At 35.3% G+C, this 25,493-nt stretch overlaps 1 protein-coding gene across 1 annotated transcript in view; it reads left to right on the top strand.

The window, feature by feature from the left end:
* Positions 1-25,493, top strand: part of WDR70 (WD repeat domain 70) — a 127,732-nt gene that overhangs the window by 28,625 nt on the left and 73,614 nt on the right. Inside the window, exons 6-9 of the mRNA XM_065860846.2 lie at positions 1,534-1,593; positions 6,994-7,127; positions 12,211-12,364; positions 14,137-14,213. Coding sequence (XP_065716918.1) covers positions 1,534-1,593; positions 6,994-7,127; positions 12,211-12,364; positions 14,137-14,213 — 425 coding nt within the window. The remainder of the gene's footprint in view (positions 1-1,533; positions 1,594-6,993; positions 7,128-12,210; positions 12,365-14,136; positions 14,214-25,493) is intronic.

Below are 25,493 nucleotides of genomic sequence, written 5' to 3'. Positions count from 1 at the left end.
TATTATAATTACACTTTTGTTCAGGTGCTTTATAGTGTCAATTAAACACTGAACTCATTTTCATGATCACAGCATCACTTGTGAATTTTTAATTACACCTGGTTCTCCTCTTGTAAACCACTGAGTCTGTGGAAGTGTCTCCTAAAGCCATGTGAGCTATACCTTTCATAATGTCACGTGTAGGTATTAGTAAACCTTTACTGTTACCTTTTCAAATTTAGCATGGACCGCAGTCCCATATATATATATATTTTTGTTGTTTTTGCTCAGTTACATGAATGATTTCCATGCTAATACTTAAGTTCCCCTGCAAACACCAGTGACTACCAAAGATGTGCTTATGCTGTGAATTTGAAAACAAAGGGCATGAGTCTTCTGCTGGTTTATCTCTGTATATAGATATGTGTGTGAAAAGGGAAAGAAATTACACAGTTGTTTTGGGATTTAGAGCTGTTGTTAGTGGCAAGAAGTTAGAAGAGGGGTAGGTTTGACTAAACCAAAGATAATGAAAACTTGTCGAACTGCAGGATTAAATTACTATAAAGGAAATCACCTGGATGCTATAGAGGCTTTCTGTGGCAAGCATGAAAAAAGGGAAGGAATTAGCAGAAATGAGTAAGGAAAGATATATAATAAATAAAGTGTGCTTAAAAACTGTTTTAAAATCGGACTTCGGCAAAATAAAATTATAACAAAGCTGTTGGGCATCAAAATGATAGATTGTGTTTGTTTTAGGAAACTTAAGTGGTACCAGACATATGAACATTTTAAGAAAAGTGATTGAAATGACCTTTTTAGAACCTTGGAGTCGCCTGAGGACTTTCAGTACATTTCTGTCTGTGTAAATTAACTTTTAACATATTTGTGTTACAGATGTTAATGAGATGTGTTAGATGTTTTAAACTGTCACTGCCTTTGAACAGTATGTTGCTGTTAAATTAAATTCCCTGACTATGTTGTGGCTGCCTTTGAAGTGGCAGTTGTGAAGACGCATGAGAGCTATGGATAGTGGCACAAGTGGAAGTGGGAAGCCAGTCTGTGATCTTAATAAACGACATAGGCTACTTAGCTCCTGTAATGAATTTCTAGATTTTTTGAGTAATTTTGTTAACTTTTATATGAATTATTATGGTACATTATTGGATAATAATGATGGATTGACTGTATCACAATTCAGGATTGTTAGATATTGGTGATTGAGAACGAAAGAGAATTTTCATGTTTTCTAAAGAGAAAAAATAGGAAATATTTCTAGTTTTAGTTCTTCGTTGAGATAGTACTTTTTTTTTTTTTCTAACAGTTATTTCTCATATTTTTAGGGCTATACCCATGAAAATAAAGATCTGGAAACAATCTCTTGTTTCTGATTTCCTCCTGCTTTCTCTTCATCAGGTTATGGTGGCTGGCGTTAGCAAAAATTTCTTACTTTCATATATGTTGCAGTATTGGGCTTTTGGTTTGGCTGGGTGTGTTTTTTTTTTTTGGTCAAAGCATTGTTTTCACACATGTGTTTGTTTTTTTTTTTTTTAACAGAACCCTGTCAAGAAAATTCCAGATTCTCATGAAATTACACTCCAACATGGGACAAAAACAGTAAGTGATAACACATTTTTCGTTTTTTCTAGAACTGAGCCAGTCTATGAAATAAGTTAACAAAGACTTATTGTCAGCTGAAGTTCAAGAAGCTAATTATTTTCCTTAGTTTGTTGTTTTAGTCTATCTCTTAATGTGACTGAAAACATGTTTTAAAGCTCTTTGCTTTCTTGTGATAACCCAAACATGGCTCCATTTGACGCAATTGTAGCCTCATTTTCTTCTTCCTTTGTTAAATATGCTCTCTGCAATTGATAGAGTCCCTCTTCTAGGCTAGGTCTTCCCAATCTCAACATAGATCTAATTTAGGCCTTTCTTTGACTGGTGTCATGGTTTAACCCCAGCCAGCAACTAAACACCATGCAGCTGCTCGCTCACTCCCCCGCAGTGGGTTGTGGGAGAGACTCGGAAGAGTAAAAGAGAGAAAACTCATGGGTTGAGACAAAGACAATTTCATGAGTAAAGCAAAACCTACACACAAGCAAAGCAAAACAAGGAATTCAGTCGCTACTTCTGTCAGCAGGCAGGCATTCAGCCATCTCAAGGAAAACCGGTTTCCATCACACGTAACGGTTATTTGGGAAAAGAAATACCATCACTCCCAAAGTCCCCCCTTCCTTCTTCCCCAATTTATACACTGAGTGTCATATCATATAGTACAGTATATGCCGTTGGTAAGTTGGGGTCAGCTGGCCAAGCTGTGTTGCCTCTCAACTTGTTGTGCACTTAGCATGGCATGAGAAGCTTGGTGCTATTTAGCCACAACTAAAGCATCAGTGTATTATCAACATTTTTCTCATTCTAAATCCAAAACACAGCACTATACCAGCTACTAGAAAATTAACTCTATCCCAGCTGAGACCAGAACAGTGTCCACCCCTTATTCTATACCATCTATATATACCTTTTACAGCGCGTGGCTCTGTGGAGTTTAGTTGCCAACTAGAGTTAATGCAGGACAGCTGGACATGGATTTCAAAAAGAATATCATTGCTAAAGTTTTTAATACTTCTTTGTAGCTGAATATGGATCTGTTTCATTCTCCTTAAATCTTTAAGTGACTTTTAGACATCATTGTCAGTTTCTTGAAACTTTGTTCTTTCTTGTCTTTGCATCTTTTCTAAGGTTTCACCTCTAATATTGCTCCTTCACTTTCTTTTAAAGAACCACTGTCTGACTTGGACCTATCATGTCTTTGTTCTCAATATTTTTATCTTTGCATAATCTCATCTTCCAACACAAATTCAACTTTCACATGCTGATTCATTTTTATAACATAGAATTTATTTTCTGGCCGTGAATAGCCAAGAATCTGTTCCAAAATCCTTTACCCCTATTCTTCCTTGTTCATTAAAAAAGACGCTGCTGCTCTTTATCCTCTTCGCTTTGGGCCATAAGATAGGTTTCAGTGAGAAAAGAATGCTGTAATTTCTTATATTGTCATTATATCCTTTTGAAAGCATGTCAGCTATTTTATAGAATTCTCACTCATGCCATTCCTGATGATTTCTTTGGAGAGTGGCAAAAAAAAAAAAAAAAAAAAAAAGGAAAGAAAAGAAAACCCTCAAAAATTATTTGAGAAAAATGCTTTTTTCATGAGGTTTTAGACAATCCAAGAAAATATATAATTTTCCTTTTTTTGATTTTTAAGAAAACTCATGAATTAATTTTCTGTTTATGTAATTAATGCAATTATACACTTAATAATTTAACATTAAACAATATTAAATAAAAATTTTAAATAATAAACATTAAATTAACATTTATCTCAAAACACTAACAATAATTTATGAATTTAAGATTTGAATTTTTAATAATGAATAAGTATTGAGAAATTAATTATTATTGGACATTTTAAAGGAATTTTCTGGGGGTTTAAACTTAACAGTAAAGACCATAAATGTCTTTAGTGAGCTTTCAGAAATAGTTATTTTCAGAAGTGTCTATTTATCTTCGATGTGGAGAGATGATAAGGTTTACCTGTTTGTTTTATCATAGACATAGAGACATAGAGGGAGGAAAGGAAAGAAGTAAGAAGTGTGTTATAAATGAAAATAGAAAAATAGTCTCTTTTAGGACCTATAAAAGATGCTTTGTATTACAGTAAACTAAAGTAGAGTGGAGCTTTATGCACACAGTGCATGACACTTCTTGGCATACTAATTTCTGTGCATACTAGGATTTGTACACTAGTGTGCTAGTGCAAACTAGTTTCCCATTTTACATGTGACAGTAATTGCTTCTGCAGTATGTTCCCTAAATGCATTTCTTAACAAACTTCGTTATATAAAATCTTTTGAGTTATTTGTCTCTGTGTTAAACTAGTAGATCTTTTGGTGACTTCTTAAAGCATAAGCTCATGTTGTTTTAAACTAAAAGGCCTTGTAAAGTGGAAGTTACCGTTTTGGAAGACTTCTCAGGTATTTTGCCTGCATGAGAATGCAGGTGTTATCGCCTAGAGCAGAGGTGCATAGCACAGTTGAATTAGCCTGGATACAGTGAATGAAACATATCATTTTAAAAACAGCTCTTCTCTAGAAGGACTATATTTTGTTTTAGTTGTTCTAGAATAAAGAAACTACTTACCCATGTTATTACACACATATAAGGATGGGAACAATTTCGTATCTTCATATCAGTGATTCACCCAATGTTTTAAAATACAGTCTTCTCATTATGTTCATACAGTGTACTGCAGAATCACAGAATGTCAGGGATTGAAAGGGACCTCAAAAGATCACCTAGTCCACTCCCCATGCTGGAGCAGGAACACCTGGATGAGGTTACACAGGAATGTGTCCAGGCAGGTTTTGAATTTCTCCAGAGAAGGAGACTCCACAACCCCCCTGGGCCCCCTGTTCCAGTGTCTGTCACTGTGAAGAAGTTTATTCTCAATTTCAAGTGGAACCTCTTGTGTTTCAGTTTGAATTTTATGTAAATTTATAGTAAGCAAAAGTAGTGCTTTGAACTGATCTTGTCCTACCATTGGTTGTCACCAAGAAAAGCCTGGCTTCATCCTTGTGACACTCACCCTTTATATATTTATAAACATTAATGAGGTCACCCCTCAGTCTCCTCCAAGCTAAAGAGACCCAGCTCCCTCAGCCTTTCCTCATAAGGGAGATGCTCCACTCCCTTCATCTTCTTTGTTGCCCTGCGCTGGACTCTCTCCAGCAGTTCCCTGTCCTTCTTGTACTAAGGGGCCCAGAACTGGACACCATATTCCAGATGTGGTCTCACCAGGGCAGAGTAGAGGGAAAGGAGAACGTCTCTTGACCTCCTAACCACCCCCCTTCTAATACACCCCAAGATGCCATTGGCCTTCAATCTAATGAACGTGAGTTTGCTGAAGACTCTATTCTTTTGCAGCTGAAAAGTCTCAGAAAAGATATCTCAAGCTGGAGAACCTTTCCAGAAACCTGAATAATTTCCAAGTTGCCTTGCTTGTACAGTGTAATGGGAGTTACTATTCCTAAGGAAACTTCAGGGATATATACATATTTTTTTTTTCTCCTGACAGTTTTGATACATAAGTATGAGAAAGCATACAACATCAGAGGTATTCTGAACAGTGTGCTTTCTAGCAGCTCATAGCTGCTCCTCCTTACTGTAGTTAGAGTAGAGTAGAACACTTGAGTTTGTTACTTGAATGCATTATTATTCTGGAGATGCCCAGTTTTCCTACGTGTTAGAAATCATGAGGATGTGAATGGGCTTTGAAATCTCTGTTTAAATGGTAAAAACGGCATTTTTTTGGGAACACCTTAGAGGTTGTATCTGTTTCATTTGAAAATCAAATATGTCACAGTGACATAATCACTTAAGTGGAGTTTAATTCATTCTTAGGGTAGCACACAGCAGTACACTTAAACGTGACTTAGGGAAGTAAAAAGAAAAATGTCGACTCCATTAGAAACGCTGTAAATTAGACTTTAGGGAGGTCTCTGGGTTCGGATATCTGATGATTCTTTATATTCTTTAGAAGAATGAAGTTTTAGACCTTCTCTAAAAGATGATATTTGAGCAAGTGAATGCTTCTAAAATAAAGCAGGATAGTTAGATTAAGGAGGAATCAGTTGCCTAGTGGAAAAATAGCATAATTTCTGCAACATCTTGGTTTTCCTGAAAGTACTTTTTTCAGACTGTTGGCTATATGATGGCACTGAATGTTTGAAATACAGTGAGATACCAGCATGAGGAGCATGATGAGGAGAAGATGACTAGCCTTTGATAAACTAAGGAATGCCTGTTTGAGTCTTTTCTATGTGAAAGTGGAAAAACTTGAAAGAAGCCCATACTCTTTCAAATAAGGAAACTTGGTTTTTAGCAAAACAGATTGCCTGTCTTAAAGAATAAATTCCATTCATAACTGGTGTTTTTATTGAAACATGTATTTTCTCTTGGTTATTTTTTCAACTGGATGGGGAAAAGGGAATATCTCATGCTAAATTCAATTTTTTAAACAATGTTTTATGTGGGAAATATTCAACAGTTTACATAAGTTTTAAAAGTCTCGATAACACGGTGTATATACTAAAGCTTAAAAAAAGTGTGGCAGTAGACTAACATATCTTTGAGATGAGGATTTTTTGGTGGTGCTTCTAAGTGTCTGCATTAAGTCATAATGGCTGTCACTACTTTTCATGTATACATTTGAAGATACAGATGAGTATCCTTTTATGCAAGTTATTGTAGTTTTTAAACATCAATATCTGGAATATTTAATAGAGCTTTAGGCGTCTGAAAGTAATTGACCTGTTGCTGTTTTTTTTTTTTTTTCATTCTTGTTCCTAAGAAGGTCAGCATTGCTAACCTATAGCCATAACACTATTCTCAGGTGTTATCTTTCACTCAGAAATGAAAGCTGTTATTATTTATTGTGTATACTATTTCTTTTCTTTGGTTGTTCCCCCCCCACCCCCAATTTTATCGTAAGTTGAAATGCTTGTGGTGGAGTATAAGATTATTTTTCTTTTCCTTCAGAATTTTATGGCATATCTCTTCAAATCCCTTTACAAGCATTTTCTAGAAGAAATAATAATGATAGTAACAACAATAATTGTAATTGTTATCATCATCACTTTATTTTCTTGTGTTGGAAGACTGTCTTCCTTGTTATGAAAGGGTTTCTGAATCTGATGATTATCTGTCTTATGTGTGTGGGATGACCCAGCTTTTTGTCCAATGGTTGAAAGTCGTCCTCTGGTTAGAGTCCAGGTTTTACCCATGGTCTGCCTGACTTAAAATGCCTAATAGAGGTTAAATTGTGTTGTAGGGTTTAAAACCTAAACATGAATTCAATATGAGTTTTATCGTCTCATGTAAACTTTTTCAGTCATTTTAACATTTCAGGTTGGGTATAATTTTTAGTAATTCTAAATTTTTTTTTTCTTTGTGTAGGTTTCTGCTTTGGGGTTGGATCCTTCAGGTGCCCGTTTGATAACTGGTGGATATGACTATGATGTTAAATTTTGGGACTTTGCTGGAATGGATGCCTCTCTCCAAGCTTTTCGGTCACTCCAGCCTTGTGAATGGTAGGCACAAACACTGCATTTTTCACCTAAGACTGTTCCTGTGTTAAGCTCAAAAGCCTTGTAAGATAGCTTGTATTCCGTTGTGCTTTTTGTGGTACGTGGAATGTGAACCTGAAAACTTACCTGCTTATGTCTTTTCATGTGTGTTCGAACAACTTGCATTTTTTTCCACCTTTAGGAACTACAGGTGAATTTTCAGAGGAAATTGTGAATGGCATATCAGCAAATAGATTATGGACCACTCAAAGAAACACATTGACTTTCATAGTAAAAATCAAAATTAGTAGAATACACTTTCTGTATGTACTCTGCTTATATAAAATTAATGAAGAAGAGAACAGAGTTAAAACAGTTGACCCCTTTGTCAAGAGCCCCTTTAGTTGCTGCCAATATTTCTGAGTGAGAGGTATCTAATGTTCTGGAAGCACTGGTCGTTTGCATTGCACTGCTAGTTGAATAACTACATAGTGTGTATTAAAAAAAAAGTGTAAGAGTGTAAGTCTGTTGTATTTTTTAAAGAAAAAAACCCTATATATTTATTTACATTTATCTATACATTCGTATATGTAAATTAAAACAAAATACACAAAGCATTTTTAGAGAACGATTTCCCTACTGTCCATAGTGTTCACTGGTAATTCAGCAGGAAAATGAACCAAGTGCATTTACTTATTCCAGAGCACTAGGAGGTAGACCTTCTTTAGAAGGATTGCATGTCTTATGCACATCAAACTTTCAGATAAATGCATTCATAAATTAGTAACACGGTTCTAGCAAAGTACTTTTTATTGTCTAACTAAGGTGGCGCACTTTATAAGATACTTCGGTATGCTTAAAAAGGGATTCAAATTCGTTACACACAGTAAGTAGTCCTTAGAATGTCTGTTTTTAATCATTATTTTCATAAAAAGTTACACCTGAGTTTTGGTCAATTTGGTCAATTTAGAATGTTTGTGACTAATTATAGATGTGCAAAGAATCTAGACAATGAAAGATGAGAAGAAGATGGGGCTGTTGGTCTGAAAAGGAGCAAAATAGAAAGGAATTCTACTGATATTCTAACTATGAAAAATCAGGAAAATAGAAACTGTGCCTTGATACCTTATGCAATTCTAATCTCTTTGACGGACATTATAATAAACAGATGAATGGCACATCTACTTTGAAAACATAACTTGGTAAACATGTAACTTTGAAATAAGGAAAATTATCCAAATGTGAAGTCCCATTCAGACTTTTCTGTCATGAGTTTTGTTTACATGATTAGATAGCAGGATACAAATGATATTTTCCTTTCCTCTGTCATAAATGAGCAGTAAGAAAGATTTGACAATCTTTATTCTCACAGTAGGAGTTTATTTTAAGTATTTCCAAATTTAGCAGAAGAGTTCATTCAAATTTAGTAGTATTTGGTAATAAGACATGAATATAGTGTAAAAACCACAGATACAGTGTATGTTAATGACATGTCCCGTTCAAGGAAAACAGCTTGCAAATACATTTGTGGCCTCCTGTTTGTAAAAAATAATGGTAAATTATGAGCTTAAAGTTCTTGTTATCCCTCACACTGTTCATTTAGTGTGTTTTAAGTATCTCATAAGTATTTTTATAGGAGTGTTCTTAGTAAAATGTACATTCCTGTGGTTTGAGTATGTTGAAATACCAATGTAATACATAAAAACACAAATATAAAATAATATTAAAATTAGAATTGACTGATGAAATCTCCGGGAATGTCACTTATGTTGCAAGTCTCATGTACTAATTTTGGGTTTTTAAAAATATATTATTTAAATACCTCTTCTGTATCTCTTTGTAAACATAAAACTGGAGCTATAGTTCTCTCTGATAAAAAGATCCAAACTCAAGAAAAAGTTCCTTCATGCTGACATTGAGGCATGCTGGTGAGCATTATGTGGAATATTGTGTAACTTATGCCCAGGTGTATATATATATATATTTAGTGGAATCTTTGCAAGGACTGTTAGATTTCACAGACCTTAATTTCAAAGAATTCTGAGGAGTTCTGGTATAGAAGCTTCATGTGTTAGCTGAAATCCAGTTCTGGAGCCATACATTTAATTTCATTTTAAGAGTAAAAAAAGCTTGAGAACAATCCTGTGTTGTCCAGGCTTCGTTTTGTAGCATAATATCAGGTTGCTCTGTTAATTTCTCCTTGGATTTGGTACATAAGAAAAGAGCAAAAAAAAAAAAAAAAAAGATCCTGACAAAAGACTAGTACCTTCAAACCACACCTTGGTGTTAAAGGTGAAAGCAAGGGTAAGGCAAAGCTGTGTTACATGTGTAGAAGTTCTTTTTGTGTGTCAATTCTACCCATGTATATAGCTTTGTACTGCAAGTCCTGGCAGAAAGTACTGTGCACATTTGGGAACTTTAGACCAAAATGACCTGGATTAGTGCTGCTAAAGGGAACTGTTTTTGTAAGTTTCCCAAGACTTTTGCTTTAACATTAATAAGAACCAAAAATATTTTCTTTAAGAACTGCCTCTGCAGAGCTGCACTCTTGGTCATACTCAAATAAAAAATCTGAAAAGTGGTAACTTCTGGGACTTTGCAAATACTCTGCTTATAGAACCAATTTTTGGACATAATTTTAAAAGTCATATTGTACAGTCAGAAAGGTGGGTTTTTTTAACCTTTAGATAAAGCTTGTGGAAATGTTTTCTGTCAAACCTATTTTTTCACACGACTGATTTGATGAAGTATTAGTTATGTTCCCATTTTGCTAGGCACTGTAAAATCAGGTGCTCTCCCTTGTTAAAAGAAATTTTAAATCAAACTAACATGAAAACGAAGTTTGTTCCAATGTGCTGATACAGAACTAAGAAGAAGCAATATGAAGATATTGGTCAAATTATGAACAGTGCCATGTTAACAGTGTCAATATCTGTAGTTTTAATTTCAGTAATTCAGTGTCTGAAAAACGGTTTTCTCAGAAGACTCTGTGGGCTTTTACATATTGTGGATTCTGTCAGAAATCAGGTTTTACTTTAGGGCAACCTGTTTGATCATATCTAGTGGCCAAATCCTCTTTTTACATGAGACGTAAATCAAGCAAAAATAATCTTTCAGTGTAGTTTTTAAATGTTTGCATTTGGTTCTTATATTTCAATGAAAGGTGCAAAACATGAGTCTGTGCTTTGGAGATATGTTGGGTATTTTCTTTTGACAATTTCAGCATTAGAGTGTGAGAAATACAACTAGATAATTTATTCATTCTGTATGCAGTACTCAGGTGGGGCTTGGGAATATTTTGAGCTTTGTACGATTCACGTCATACAGCAAGAGCACTTGAAGTACAACTGAGGGCAATTTATTAATTCCTAAGACATGCTTGTTGCTCCAAAACTCTATCTGATGGATACTTCAGTCTAGGTTTATCAACTGTCTTCAGAGAATATTCTAAACTTCATGTACTGTTTCTCTTTTATGTTTCTTTTTAATTTTTTCACTGTTTCTACTGACCTTAATGTGGCTGACCTTCTTTCTCATCTTCTAAGCAAGTATCCGTTTTTGCTCTTGAGGCTCAAGATGCTTTTTCAGACATCGCCTGTGATCTGTTTCGGAAATTCCCAGATCTGAGTGTCTCCTTTCTACTAAAAATCAGAGTTTATAATACTTCAGCCAATTTGGCTGCCAGTTTATATTACATCATAGGGTGCTTGAAGCAATTTTTGGCTTTTGAATCGTAATGTAATCAGTTTTGCCAAACATTTTTTGAATGAAAAACTTAGGTTTAGTTTATATTACTATGATCAATGCAGAACTTTTAAAACATGTATTACAATGTTTTATGTGTTTTGTGTTTTAACTCATAGTTTGAGGGTAAATTTAACAGATAATAGCTTCTACTGAGTCAGTCATGAAATCACTACCATATAAGACATGAAACATTATAATTATTAAGTTACAATTTGCATAGTCAGTTTTGTTGGTCATCTGACTGTTAATTTTACTGTGTGAAATTATGTTAAATTGAGTTTCCTTATAGTTACTAGGTTTCAAATGCACTTCGTTGTGTTCTTCACTCATTTGAGGACAGTTTGATGCCATGAGAATCCAAATCTAGCTGGCAAATGCATTCCAGTCTTTAATTTGGGGTTAATTTAGCTGCAGAGCTGAAGCATTAATATAATGTTATTGTGCACAATCTGTTAATGGGCCGGGATATAAATTCTGGCAGATGTGGGGTGGATACACTCACTTGCATCGTTTTCCATCCTTGTAATGGAGTATAGCTGGTTGGTGATCAAGGGGATATGTGCTTCAGATACACCAACTGCAGTGAACTTTGTTCATAAAGCAGAATGCTGAGAGAAGATGCCAAAGCTCGAAATGGATTTCTCACTCATCAGCCATCCTCCCACTTTCAGTTAATTATTTTTGTTGTCTTCGTATAATATTATTCCATTATTTCTGTCCCAGGTATTCTCAGTCAATAGAAGACATATGTAAGAGAACCTTTACAGCAAATGAGCAATCCTGTAAGACATAGTAGACTAGGCAGATTGTTTTCTACTGTCACGTTTCTTGGCTTGATGGTGTATTTAACTTTGTCCAAGATTATGATGAAACTATCCCTGAATACAGAAAAAGATGCAAGAATGCTGACATATGACTAATTTCCTGGTGTACAATCTGCAGTGAAGTTTTATGTAGGACTACAATGTACTTTTATAGTAATTTATAGGTTATTGTAAATCCACATGTTGCTTTTGAGAAGATGAAAAAAAAATTCAGCCCTGATGAGCTGAATCAAACACGTACTATGTATCACTTTGAGTTATAAGGGCATTCTTAAATATATTTGCCAGAAATTGCATATTAGGTGCCAACTTTCTAAATAATATTGTTTGTTGTCTTGTTGAAGGAGATGCAGAAGAATGAAAAGCTTTAATCCATTAATCTCAGATTTTTTTTTTTCCGCCTTTTTAGTATAGGAATGCATATGGGTTTATTTCTGCAATGTCTTTTCTCACCATTGACACTTCTGTTTTAGTGTAGGCTTACAGGATCTGAAGTTAATTGAAACATTTTCTTTCTTTTTCTTTTTACCTTTTAGTCACCAAATCAAATCTTTACAGTACAGCAGCACAGGAGATGTCATTCTCGTTGTCTCTGGTAACTCGCAGGCAAAAGTTCTTGACAGAGATGGCTTTCCAGTTATGGAATGCATAAAAGGAGACCAGTACATTGTGGATATGACAAACACAAAGGTAAAGTCAAATTAATTGAATACCAGGAGACTGACAGTATTGTGTATTTTTACTCTTAACAAGAAACCTCATGAACTTCAGTAAGGAAGGATGCAAAGCCCTGTCCCTGGGTTGTGATAGTCCATGTATTGATACATGATGGAAGTTGTGGAATCTTCATCCATGAAGATTTTCAACATCCAGCTAGACAAAGCCATGCCTGACCTGATCGGCCTGTTGGCTGTCATCTGGCTTTCAGTGGGGTTGACCTAAGTGAACTCAAGAGGTTTCTTCAAACTAATGTTTCTATGCAGCTACAACAAATTAATCTTCTAAACAGGGTATCTTTCAAAAATTGTCAACTTCCCCCATACCCTTGTCCAACCAATAAAAAAATACTGGAAGCTATTGATCTGATCTGGACTCTTGCTTTCTTCCACACTCCGATATTTTGCTGATACAATTTACGTCTTTCAAAGCAGGGGTTGGAGGTTGTTATTGCTGTTACTTGCATGCTGTAAGACTAATAAGCAACAATATGCATATTTTTAATTGTAGTTAAAAATGCAAGCGGCAAAGGTCTGATTCATAGTTTTGAAGTATCTTAACAACAGTTGATTGGGTTTTGACCACTTTGCCTTCAGATTTCCACAAACTATATGAAACAAGGATTCTATTTACATGAATAATTTAAATTCAGTTTAGTTTTTTAGATAGCTTAAGCCTAAAAAGTAAAGAAAAAATCTACTGCTCAAACTGATGATAAAGTTGATTTATTTATTGCTTGTAAAGCGTATTGCCAAGTAACTAGGCTAAATGCTGTTTTGCCTAAAGCTGTTCTTGTCAGATGACTATTTTTTTTGGGTAGTGATATGTATATAAAACCATCAAATGGTAACATCTGCTTTAGTTCTTGTTTACTTTAAAATAATTCAGATTTTCTTTCTCTTGTAAACTTCTAGAATTCCAGTGTATTGTGGTCCAACAGCCAAAATGCTAAAATATTTATTAAGTCGCCCCATTAACTTTTCAGTATTTCTCTCTATATTTTGCTTAAAGCAAACTGAAGTAATTCCAGAATTGCAGGAGTAGTTTCCAAATATCTCTTTGAATGTAGTCAATGAGCATGTGCCTATACTTCAAAGAGATAAAGCCAACTGGACAAAGACATTTTATATTCTTAGTCACCATAATGGCAATCACTTACTTTGGATAGAATACTTACCTTCTGTTTGTCCATCCTAAAGGAACAGGGCTGACTACTCAGTTTGTAGCCTCTAATCGTTTATCAAAGACCCATCTGAGGTTAAATCCATCTTGACTCTTTAATTCGATTTCCTCAGTTTTTTTCAACGAGGTCTTTGCTTAGTGTGTTTTAGCATTGAGTGCCACCCTGGTAATTTTTGTTATTCCTGTTGTTTTTGTATAGCTTGGACAAATTTGCATGAAACCATATTGATGCCCATTGTTTCATCCTTTCTCTGTATCACAGTTCTCTCAAGAGAAAAAGGGAAAGTATGATTCCATGCCATATTCTGAAAGAAAAATACAAATAGAAGAATGGCTGGGTTTTTATAACATGCAAATGAAAACATACATGAGTGAAATTAATCAGAGTTCATAAAATCTGTTAAATCATTGTGATGTCAGTTAATCATTGCTGTGGTCAGAAGGATCTGATTTGGTCCTCAGCTTTTATGTGACTCCACTTGAAGTATTTAGAATAAAACCTATAAAACCTTATAAGACATGCTGCAAACCCTTGTAAGACCTGTTTGTGTTTATTTCCTTAGGGTCACACAGCAATGCTCAATTCAGGTTGCTGGCATCCAAAAATAAAGGAAGAATTTTTGACATGTTCTAATGATGGGTGAGTATTGAGGTCTATCTTTGTCATTGTTTTTTGAGAGGCTTGCTTGACTTCAGTGTTTTAATACTGTACACTAATTTGCTTCAAATATAATCTTTTTAAATCCTGAGCAGTGCTCAGGACAATGTTAGGTGGGATCTGGAAGCAAAATTTTATTTGTTCCAGCTCTGGATAATTAAATTTTTGTTTTGGTTTAATTATTTTAGTTTTTTAATTTAAAGTTACTTTTAACGGTATTTCATGAAACTTGTTCGTTAAATATGTTTTAATGAAGATTCTTGGACAAAATTTAACTTTACCTGGGATATCTTCAGAGTAGAATAATTCCTGTCTAGAGACTCAAAACTAACTGGATTCACTGGCAAGATACAGTATTTCAACTGAAAGTTGCTAGTTTTATGTTAAGTTTAATGGCATATTGCTGAATGTTGTTTGACAAGTGTCAGAGAGACTATTAGAAACTATTTTGTGGCTTCAGCTTTGATCTTTGTGGTTAGAATCAAATTGCAAAATGTCACTGTGGCAGTGACATTAATAAAGTTACTGCAGCTGTCAGTAGCAAGACCATGAATGATTTTTGAACCAATGTTTCAAATATGCAATCTCCTTTACTCCAGAGTGACAGTGAGTGGGAAGACTGAATTGCCTCATTAATGTATCTGTAATGTGGTCAATGGTAAACAGAAGATTCCAATTATCAATTACTTTAAACAACAAGTGTGGGTTTTGTTGTTGTTTTGTTCTTCCCAAAAAGGACAAACTTACTGATTTAACACACAAGTATATGAAAAAAGGATTTTGATAGGAAAATTCACAGTTTCTGATAAGATCATGACAGAAGAAAAAAAAGCTTGAATACTACAGTGTGCTTTACAATTCAGTTGTAAAAATACGTGCAAGTTAAGCCAACTATGTAGTTTTTCCAGGTTTTACTTCCATAGTAGGTATATTTATTAAATGATAGAATAGATGCTTTAGGAATTCGTTGCTCTTTTAAATGTAGTTAAACATTAGTACGGCTTCTTAATTAAGTTGACTAGTTTGTAGAAAATCAAAAACAGATTAAGATATTCTGAATTATGGAGACTGTCTAATTTTGTCCCATCTAAGCCAGTGCTTTACTAATATGCCAAATATGGATTCAGTGCATCTGTGATGCTTGAATTTCTGTGAGTTGAAATGGTCTGGTCAAGTAAGTAAAATCCAGATAAACACTACCACAAATGGTTGCATAATTTAATTTTGAGAGGCACTACATGGCTGAAATTGCAGGAAAATATTTTAAACCCATTTAATTTTGTTTCATGTTAGTGACAGGTCTTTGCAGGATTTGGACACATCATGTGAAAAGAAACAATTTCGATTGCTTAATTTGCAACACGGGACTTTAATGTTAAAGACAATATTCCACCTGTGAGATTTAACAATAGCAGAAACTATAACGTATCCAGTGTTTAACACTAATTAATTTTAAGACTGGAACTGTAAACAAGAATAGAATCGTTCCAGTTGGAGGGGATGTAAAATGATCGATCAACTTGTCCAACTGTCTGATCACCTCAGAGTTGACCGAAGTTACAGCAGGTTGTTAAGGGCCTTGTCCAAATGCCCCTTAAGCACTGACAGGCTCGGGTCATTGACCACCTCTCCAGGAAGCCTGTTTTAGTGTTTGACCACCCTCTTGGTACAGAAATGCTGCCTCACGTCCAGTCTGAACCTCGCTTGCAATTTTTAATGGCTCCCATGTGTCCTGTCGCTGTATCCCCAGGGAGAAGAGCTCAGTGCCCCCCTCTCCCCAGCCTTTGCTCAGGAAGCTGTAGAGAGTGATGAGGTGGCCCCTCAGCCTCCTTTTCTCCATCCTATGCAAAACCTCGAAGTTTTTTATCCTGACAGTGCACTCCTGTTCTTGTATGCAGTAAAGATGAGCTCTGAAAGTTTTGCAGTTTATTTTTGTTAGTTTTGTTCCAAAATTTGTACTAGACGTTGTGGAAAGATGAAATTATTTGAATTATGGTGGCTGCTCTGGAACTTTCAATAGGGAAGGAGTGCTCTCTGGATTTCTAGATGTTGAGATTTAATCCTCACACTGGAAAAGGAACTGCCACATCTGGCATGTGTGGAGAAGGACATCTAACACTGAACACCAGAGGGTCACTCCAGAGTGTATAGATGCAGGAGAATGGAACTAGTGTTGCCTTTAACAGGCATGCAGGAAGGCAGAACATCCTCCAGTTTTGCTGGCTTTAGCCTCTGTTGGACAGCACATGGAACAGTAAAACAATGCTGTATTAGCTCTTAAACAGGTACTTCTCACTTAATCAGCTTCCGTGTACTCCAAACTTGGTTGCCAGAACCAACACCTGCTTTTAAAAATTCTTGCAAGAGAAGCTGTAAGGATTTCCAGTTTATCATCTACAGGTTTGGAACCTGCTGAAAGTAACAGTTGAAGCACGTATGTCACGCTCCTTGAGGCGTGCTTAATGGCAGTGTCTGAGGTTGAAGGAGATGAAGACACAGGGGAGCACCTGAGGGGTGTTAAATGTACTGTAAACCCTAATCCATATATTATATGCTTCTAGAGAAAACTTGCACCACCTCTGGAGCAAACAGTCATTCATAAACTGAATGTTAGAACTATTTACAAATTGTGGAGTATATTTTATCTGACTACTATAGCATTTGCATTGTCTGTCTCTTTAGTTGAATGGATGTCACTTGTGTACAGTTTAAAAAAAAAAGTAAGGAAAGAAGATTGCATTTTCTGGTTGGTATGTTGAAAGCAGGAGCTTTTGTGATGCATAAAGAAGTTAAAACGCAAATTTTGCGAGTAGACTTGTGGAGTCAAAGGGAAATAACATGTTTTAAATATGTTTAAATACATGCTTCTAAAATATTTTGTACACATACTTCTTTTTACGTTAACCATCTATAACTCAAATTCTTACTTGGGCGTATTCTTTATATACACTTGACAGTTTCTTTTGATTCCAGGTGATTAAGGCAATAGTAATATCTGAACTAAACAGTAATTCAAATGAAAGCTCTTAGAATTGCTACTGTAAAAGAAATATTTTGAGATTTTGTCTGTTTCTTGTGATCTATTCATGGTGTTCAAATTTGCTCTGCATTTTAAAATATAAATCTTATAAGTAGGTTTTGACTATAATGCATCTGGTTTGTGATTAAGCTATTTGTAAGTTTATTACTTGAGACTGCAGATATATGGGTTACCAGCAGGGAGTCTCAGTGTGTTTTGTACGGCTGTTCAAGGACATAACATTAAACTCAGAAAAGTCTACATAAGAAAAAGACACAGTTCCTTCTGACAAAGCTGGTCAGCTTACACACTGGAATGAGCCCGACCTTAGACCTGATGGTTATAGAATAAGTCTGAAAACTCCTCTGTTTGACTTGTATAAGTTCATGCCCACTTATGCAATTGTTAGTAAATACATATAACTTACAGTAGCTCACTTCATTTTGTTTTCCTTGAAAGTACTGCAGACGATTGCTTGTTAAAACATGTTTCTTTTTTTCATGTTATAGTAAGTTTTTTAAAAACCTTATTTTTAAATAAATAGTGTCATTATTCTTGAATTAGAGATTAAAAATAATTTTGTTGGGCTTTTACTGATTGTTCAGAGTTTGTTAGCTTTTAGTTGGAAGTAAGAAGTTTGTCAGTTCTGTAAGTAATCTGATGATTAACCTTAAGTGTACAGATGAATAACACTAATTAACCTAGAGATTTAGCTAAGGAGCTCTTTATTTGAACGTATATTTTAAACTGGGTTAAATCTCCTGCATGTGTGCTCAGAACTATGTAGTGCTGCTTTTAGCTTTCCAGTATTTCAGGTTATTAGAATAAAATTGCATCAAAAGAAAAGGCAAACGTGGAAATTCAGCTGTCTTATCTATGGAACTGCAATAATTCTTTCTTTAAAAGTTTGCCTTACAGGTATGATAATTTAAATTTTCACTAATTTGTTGTGAATTTATACCACCTTTTCACTCTTTTTAAAGCCTATATACAAACCTCTTTTTAGTATTGGTATTAAATTGATTTAAACTTTTCTTGCACAGCCTATCTTTTTATTTATGGCTATATGTTGCCTAGAACTTTAAATACCCCACAGCTATTCCTGAAAAATCAGTCCCTTTTAATTGCACATAGTCCTTGCCGTTCTCGATAAAGTTCAGAGGCAAGTGTGTGATCGAGAACGTATTTGTCTTTTTCATAATGCCTTTACCATGTTATTCAGGCTTATTTAGAACATACACTAATTGGGGCAAAGATCTGTCAGCAGTGTCTTAGGCGTGTCTACAGAACTGCAGTAAAGTTTATAGTAACAGAAATGCCAACATTAATACATTGCCTGAAAGTCAAAGAAAATTTTGAAAGTGAGAAAGACTTTAAAAACTGTTTTTCTCTCTGGAAATACACCTAAGCAGGCTGACCTAAAAAAATACTTTGTATTTTAAGACATAACTAAGTCCCTGTTTATATCATCCGAAAATATCAGTTGACTTCTCTGTTAAAACAAAGGAGGAAGAGGAAACGGATAATATTGTTTTCATTACTTGAATGTTTTCTTATCACAAATGTGATAGGTAGTGCTGTATGAATAAGCAAGAGAGCTCAGTGATATTAGATGTGCCAGCAACAGGTGTTCTGTGTCCCTACTCTCCTGTATTTTTTCCTTTTAGAAGTAGAATCGCAGCCAAACTTGAAATTTAGCAGTACTGAACTATGTGATTTGTCACTGCAGCTAGGGCTGTGGTTGCTTAACAGCTGGTTTACTGTAGAAAATTCCTCTCACAAGTCTCCCCTCACACTCTCTAGTATGTTAAGTTGATGTTCATACTCTACAAAACGTATCTTAGAGAATATTGACTACTATCACCAAGTGACCTCTGTAATAAGTTATTTAGGGGATAAATTGTGCTTCAGTGTAGATCCATCTCCAGTTAAATAGATGGAGTTATTTCAGTGAAGTAGCTTCAGATCTTCAGAAATATAAAGCTACTGGAGAGTGTCCAGAAGAGGGCCACAAAGTTGGTGAAGGGTTTGGAGAGGAAGCTGTATGAGGAGCGGCTAAAGTCACTTGGTTTGTTCAGCCTGGAGGAGACCGAGAGGAGACCTCATAGCGGCTACAGCTTCCTCACAAGGGGAGGAGGAGGGACAGGTGCCGATCTCTTCTCTTTAGTGACCAGTGACAGAACCCAAGGGAATGGCAGGAAGATGTGCTAGGGGAGGTTTAGGCTGGACATTAGGAAAAGGTTCAAGAAGAGACTGCACAACACCCTCAGACACATGGTGTGAACTGTGGGGTTGTCATGTACAGGAACAGGAGTTGAACTTGATGATCCTTGTGGGTCCCTTCCAGCTCAGGACATTCTATGATTCTCTGAAACAAAATTTTGCGTTTAAGGTACAATTTAGTCCTTAGACATTTGTCACATGTATGGTTCAAATATGAAGCTACTCTGCTCCATGGGATAGGGTGCTAAATGTTGGTGTGTTGTTTGGGGTTTTTTTGGTTTGTTTGTTTTTGTTTTGTTTTAGTCATACTGTTGCTTAGTAAATGTTCTCTGTGTCTTAAAAAAGAGACAAATTTCTGTTACTTGTGCTATGAGTTGGAATGAGGAATGATCATAGAGAGTGTTGAGAAAGGAAAAGTAGATACATTCTTAAAATCCTTCTTTCAGGGTTTAAACTATTAATGCTTGACAATGGTACTTCAACTACCTTTTTAATGCAACCATTGACAATAAGCTTAATATTGTATAAGTGATTTTTAATTTCAAACATGAAAAATATAGTTTGAAGGATGAGTGGTATAGATAGTACTTTTGCATAACTTCCATATAATGTTTGCAAGCATTGCTGTTTAGAAACTTTTCTTTCTTTTAGGACACCGTTATGGCCTTGGTACTACTGGTGGAGGTTTTTGAAATTTCATACACCATAGTGAACAGTGCTGCTTTATGATCACTTTAACCTCAGCTACCTTTAACTTTTTATATATTAAACAATGCATCCTATTAACCAGGTTCACATCCAGAATAGCTGCTGTCTTGTCTCCCTCCCGTAAGCTGCCTTGTTTGTATGTCTGTGTAGGTGGTAGCTATCAGTATATGACTTCTCCTTGCATGATCATTGTTTTCTGGCAAGTGTTCCTTTAGTTAGTTCCAGAACAGCATAAAGCCTTGATAGCGTGACAGAAAAGAGATTTGAGCAAGGTCTGGAATAGTACTGCTGAAGATGTCCAGCAGTCAGTTTTCCTGCCCACAGAACAATCAGTTGTTAATCCTCCCACAACACCATTCTGCCCGTCTTCAACTGGCAACCTCCCTTCAGCTCAAATGACTCCGTTTTAATTCAGGTGGTGAGGTCTGTGCCCCATAAGCATTAGAGCCAAGTCACCTAACAGAGTTCACATACTTGCTCCTTGGATTTTTTTTCCATGTTAGTATGGTCTCAGGAGAGCATGAGATTTGTTGTTGCCAGCCTGCTTGGCCATGCACTCTGGAGGACAGCTCTGCTGGCTGTGAAACTGGGTTTACATGGCATTTTTCTTGGATTATAGAATCTAATCTTCAGGTTACATACTGTCTGCTCACTCTAGGTTGATAGCCTCTCAGCCTAAGCTGATTACACTTTAAATTGACACAGCCTTGGAGTTTGTCTGAACTCTGTTAGGACCTGCAGTAGCTTGGTTGACAACTGGAGAACTGAAGCTATAATTTTCTTTAATGTTTTAAGTATCAGTAATATTGTGCATCTGAAGACATAGGTGAAAGCACAATCTACCTGTGCAGTTCAGTGTAATTATATTGTCTTGCTGTTATGCAGGATTTGTAGATTTTTTGAATACTATATTTGAAGAAATTACAATTAAACTTGTTACATGTACCAACCTTTTTGTGTTTAAAAGCACGAAACAAACTGCAACTCTGAAGAAGGCTTTTGGATAAATATTCTTAGTTTTAATGCCTTCAGTATGTTAAACATTTTATGTGTAATAAACACAGTTAAGACAGATTAGTCTGCAGCTTTGAACACTGCTGAGAGCATGAAGGTAGAAATGTGAAAGCTACTACCAAGATGTTTGTATAAGCTTTTGTTAGAACTTAAGCATCAGCACTGCATCTGTCTTTACAAATTTGCAGACTATTTGGGAAAGCATACTTGAAAATAATTACTAATGTTTCACCTTTATCTAGGTGACCATTTAAAAATCTTTATTTAATTGCGAAGTCTTAGGCTTGTGGTTTTGTGCAGTTTCTAGATTTACTTCTTAAAACAAGCTGCATGATACAGAGTGTTAAGACCTCCTTTGCGGTCCAAAGTTCTTACAGGCCCAAAAGGTCACCCAGAATTATATCTGCTTGCATCATACTACTTAACAAGGTAGGGAGTGCAAATAATATTGAGGTTAAACAACCTAATTTGCCAGTGGTGTAGTATGGCTTTGACTTCCATCCTACAAAAAATAATAATTCTTGCGAAGATGTTTCAAGCACATATGTAGATCTGTATACACATGCATATTCACTTCATGTGAAATATTCCATGTGAAGACGACATTCTGAAGTTTGAAACTTTTTCATCAAGTTTTTTCTGAGGTACTTTCTTCCCAGGACAATGTTAGTTCAGGCAAATTTTCGGAATTAATATAGGGCATAAAATAATACCATTCCATTCCTTTTAGAATGGTGCAGTGAGTGGAGCAAGAAGGGACAGCCTTTTCAAAGGAAGTTGGCTTTTGCAAGTCAGTTGCCGTGTTCTTAGCTTAGCATGAGAAGGCAGTAGTTTTGGTGTGTATATTTGCTTCTGTTGTCCTAGAGTACTTAGTATGTCACTTCTTGCCTGCATTGTGCACAGCTTAGGTTATATGTATAAGCTTTCCTTCAAACTTGTTATCTACCTCCTTTCCATTAAAATGAGACAGATTGGAAAAGTTGTTTGATTGTTACATCTTTCCTGGTCCTGGCTCACTTTGAGATGAGTTATGTTATACTTTTGAACTGCCTTGTTAGCAGATCTGGGGCATAAATAACTTCTGGCAGGATAGAAATCATGGGAGACTGGAAGTTTTAGTATTTCCATCAGCTCAGCTTGATATCAGATAGGTAAGAAGACAGGAATTTGCTTGTTTTACTGATAGGAAACATCCCAAGTTTTTGGGCAATATACAGATTGGTGAGCAAACACTTCCATTGTGATGGCTTTGTTCCACAAGTATGTTTCACTCCAGCAATCTCCTTTCCTGTCTTCTCCCATGAAGACTTGATTATGTCTTTTATTATATGAAGATGAAATCCTTTCCTCTCAGGTATTCAGTGGTTATTTTAACCTAGAACTCAATGAAAAGACTGTTTTCTCACGAGATATGCATCTTATTTGAATGACCAAAATTCTTTGATTATTCTGGTAATAATAGGAAGTGCAATAGACTTAGTAAACTAAACTCTAATGTTTTTGTTTGATAATGACAAAGTAAAGTAGGGTAGACAAGAATTTATTTTGGCACATTTGCTTGCAAAGATTAAATATGTATTCTGTCTAAGAAAATAAAATTAAATTGCAATGATTTATGTTCAAATCTGATTCTGTATTAAAGTTATGCAATAATGACTAATGATAGTTAATATCCTATAGATCAAAATCCTGGGAGAAATATTTGCTTTGGGTTTTTTGACATTTGAAATTACAGGTAATTTCATTGTGTAACGAGATTTAAAATTGTTCCTCCTATCAGGGTCTTCATGTTATATAAATAGATGTTACAGTTAAAATTCCACTGATAAGTTGCTTTTTTACCACCTGAGAGATGTATGTTGGGTGGTTCTTGTTTTTCATGAAGTCAGTTGGAATAGGCTGAAGTTTATTTCGCTATTAGTAGGCTTTTCAAAGGTGTATGGTTTCACTGAGTGTTGGTTGGTCTGGAAATGCTTTCATTCAGAAAATTCTGTTTAAGACTGATAAATATAATTTTGCAAATGGGATAGAACATCATAGAAATTCTATATGGGCTTTTGTGAGAGAAACTTCTGATGTTTAATCAAACATTTTATAAATTTTTATATAGTAGCTGTTAGTAGGTTAAAAGCAGTAAATTACAACCCAAAATCTGTTAATTTTTTTCCTGTTCGTTCCAGTGAATTTTGTTTGTGACTTTTAAAGGGTTTATCTTGTAAATACATGTGAGACATTTGTCTCACATGGACTGGCTAGCAGGAAAAGGATCTTAAAACTGACAATCTGAAATAATCAAAACAACATGTTGCTAATGTGAGTTCATAAGACTGGACTACTGCCTCAAAACTTTCATATTTTTATAAATTATTTTAATTAAAGCATGTTTTTTTCAGATAAAGTGTGAATCTATTTCTAGTAAAACTTGAACACTAAGTATTAGTCTCTGATAGTGAGAGCAGATTGGCTAATGACCTGGGTGAAGAAAACAGCATGTAAGGTCATAAATGGAGAAGAATATTTTCAAAACTCATACATGAGACTTAGTTACTTTTGGATAAGGATTTGGAGCTTGAGCTCTGAATGTCTGTTAAAGTTGTTCAGCTTTTTGAGGCTAGGAAGAAGTCCATACAGAGTCCTTCTGAGGATGGCAGATCTGTCCATGTGGAACTTCTGGTGAGAAATGGATCTAATAGTTCTTTCTGCAGCACATTAATTACAACTTTTTTTTTCTTTTTTAGTTGCATGCTATCTCTTCAAAACCAATATGCCTTCACAGCGTTATCAACCAATTCCTTGTTGACTTTTTACCTGATTTCCTCCCCCCCGGCCTTACTGTCTCTGAATCATTCCCCAATAGATTGTTTTACAGACTCTTGTTGGCAATAATGATAATTTCTTTGAAACTAATTTTATCTTTTCAAGTATTTGCTAATAAAGCTTAATATTAAATGCATTTCTCTTGAGCAGGATTAGTTCAGTTTTGGAAACCTTTCATCTCCTTCTTGAAATGTTTCCAGACCTGTGATTTGTGAAACCTTCTGTTTGCTAGGACAGAAAACATCTGATTGATATTCTTCAGTTTAACTCATTAGTGGTAGTGGAAACTTCTGGTCAGCTAGTATCTACAATTAAGATCTACATTCATTGGTGTCTGTGTGATTTAGAACCTTCTGGCAAACATTTCGGTCTCCTGAGGTTGAACTTTTGGTGAGATAAGATGCAGATCTTCTTTTGTCATCATAAACTTACTAAAGCATATACATTCCTTCCTTCAAAATAAATAATTTACTTATACTCATTTGTAGCTTCATTCTGTTGTGTGATTCACAGAGAATTAAATGGATAGCAGTATAACAGGAACTGAAGAGTTTCACAGAAGAAAAAAGGTGTCTTCCCTTTTTTGATAGTACACACAAGCTTAAAAAACCCAACAAGAACAACTTCGTATTTTCATCCATGTTATCATAGTTCTGAAAATAGATTTAATTAGTTGTCCATACATTGATGTTTCATCCCAGCGTGTGTCTGCAGCATGAACTGCTTTCCCTTTGTAATTTTTTGGTTAATTTTTTAAGGACACCAAGTATAGTGCTATTGTGAAAATACATTTTTGTAGTTGTCGTTTGGGACCATTGAATCAAAATTGCCATTGAAATACAGTGTGCATTTTGTGTTTCCACTTTTTTCCTGCAGAGGACCTCTGAGGACCAGAGTGGACTCATGTAGTCCATGTCCAGGGCTTATTTTCTCTAGAATCTTTTCCAAGTAGTCAAAAGGTGTCTAATGTATTTTACATAGCTCACATTTCTTTACATGAAGTTCAGCCATCAAGTAACAGCTCTATTAGTGACTTTAGAATGGCTAATTTTTCAACCAAGGACGCATGTTTATAAGGATCTAGATGATGTTAATAGTTTTCTGAACACTATACTTGAAAAAATAATAGCATTACAGTTTAATTTCACAGGTTCTGATGTTTTGGGGGAACAGTCCATGCAGTTGTAAAGTAGCTGTTCCATATGCAAACTCTCATTTTTTTAATCCTCTGCTGAAGGTTCTCATCGTTATAATTGAATTGGTGGAGTGAACATTACTCATCGGCTTCGGTAGAAAGTTAGTGGTTTGGTTTAAAGATCTTTCTTGTCAAGTTACATTAAAATGAATGATTTAGCAATGAAACAGCCAGACAACATCTTAGACAATGCCAAGCAGGTTTTCAAACAGGTATAAAATAACATCCATTTTTTCAAAATAAAATGAAACTAAATATTTATAGGTTACTTGTTATTTTCCTTGTT

The sequence above is a fragment of the Patagioenas fasciata genome, chromosome Z (genome assembly GCF_037038585.1).
Source record: "Patagioenas fasciata isolate bPatFas1 chromosome Z, bPatFas1.hap1, whole genome shotgun sequence".
In the NCBI taxonomy this organism is placed as follows: Eukaryota; Metazoa; Chordata; class Aves; order Columbiformes; family Columbidae; genus Patagioenas; species Patagioenas fasciata.
This window is presented reverse-complemented; position numbering and strand designations above follow the sequence as displayed.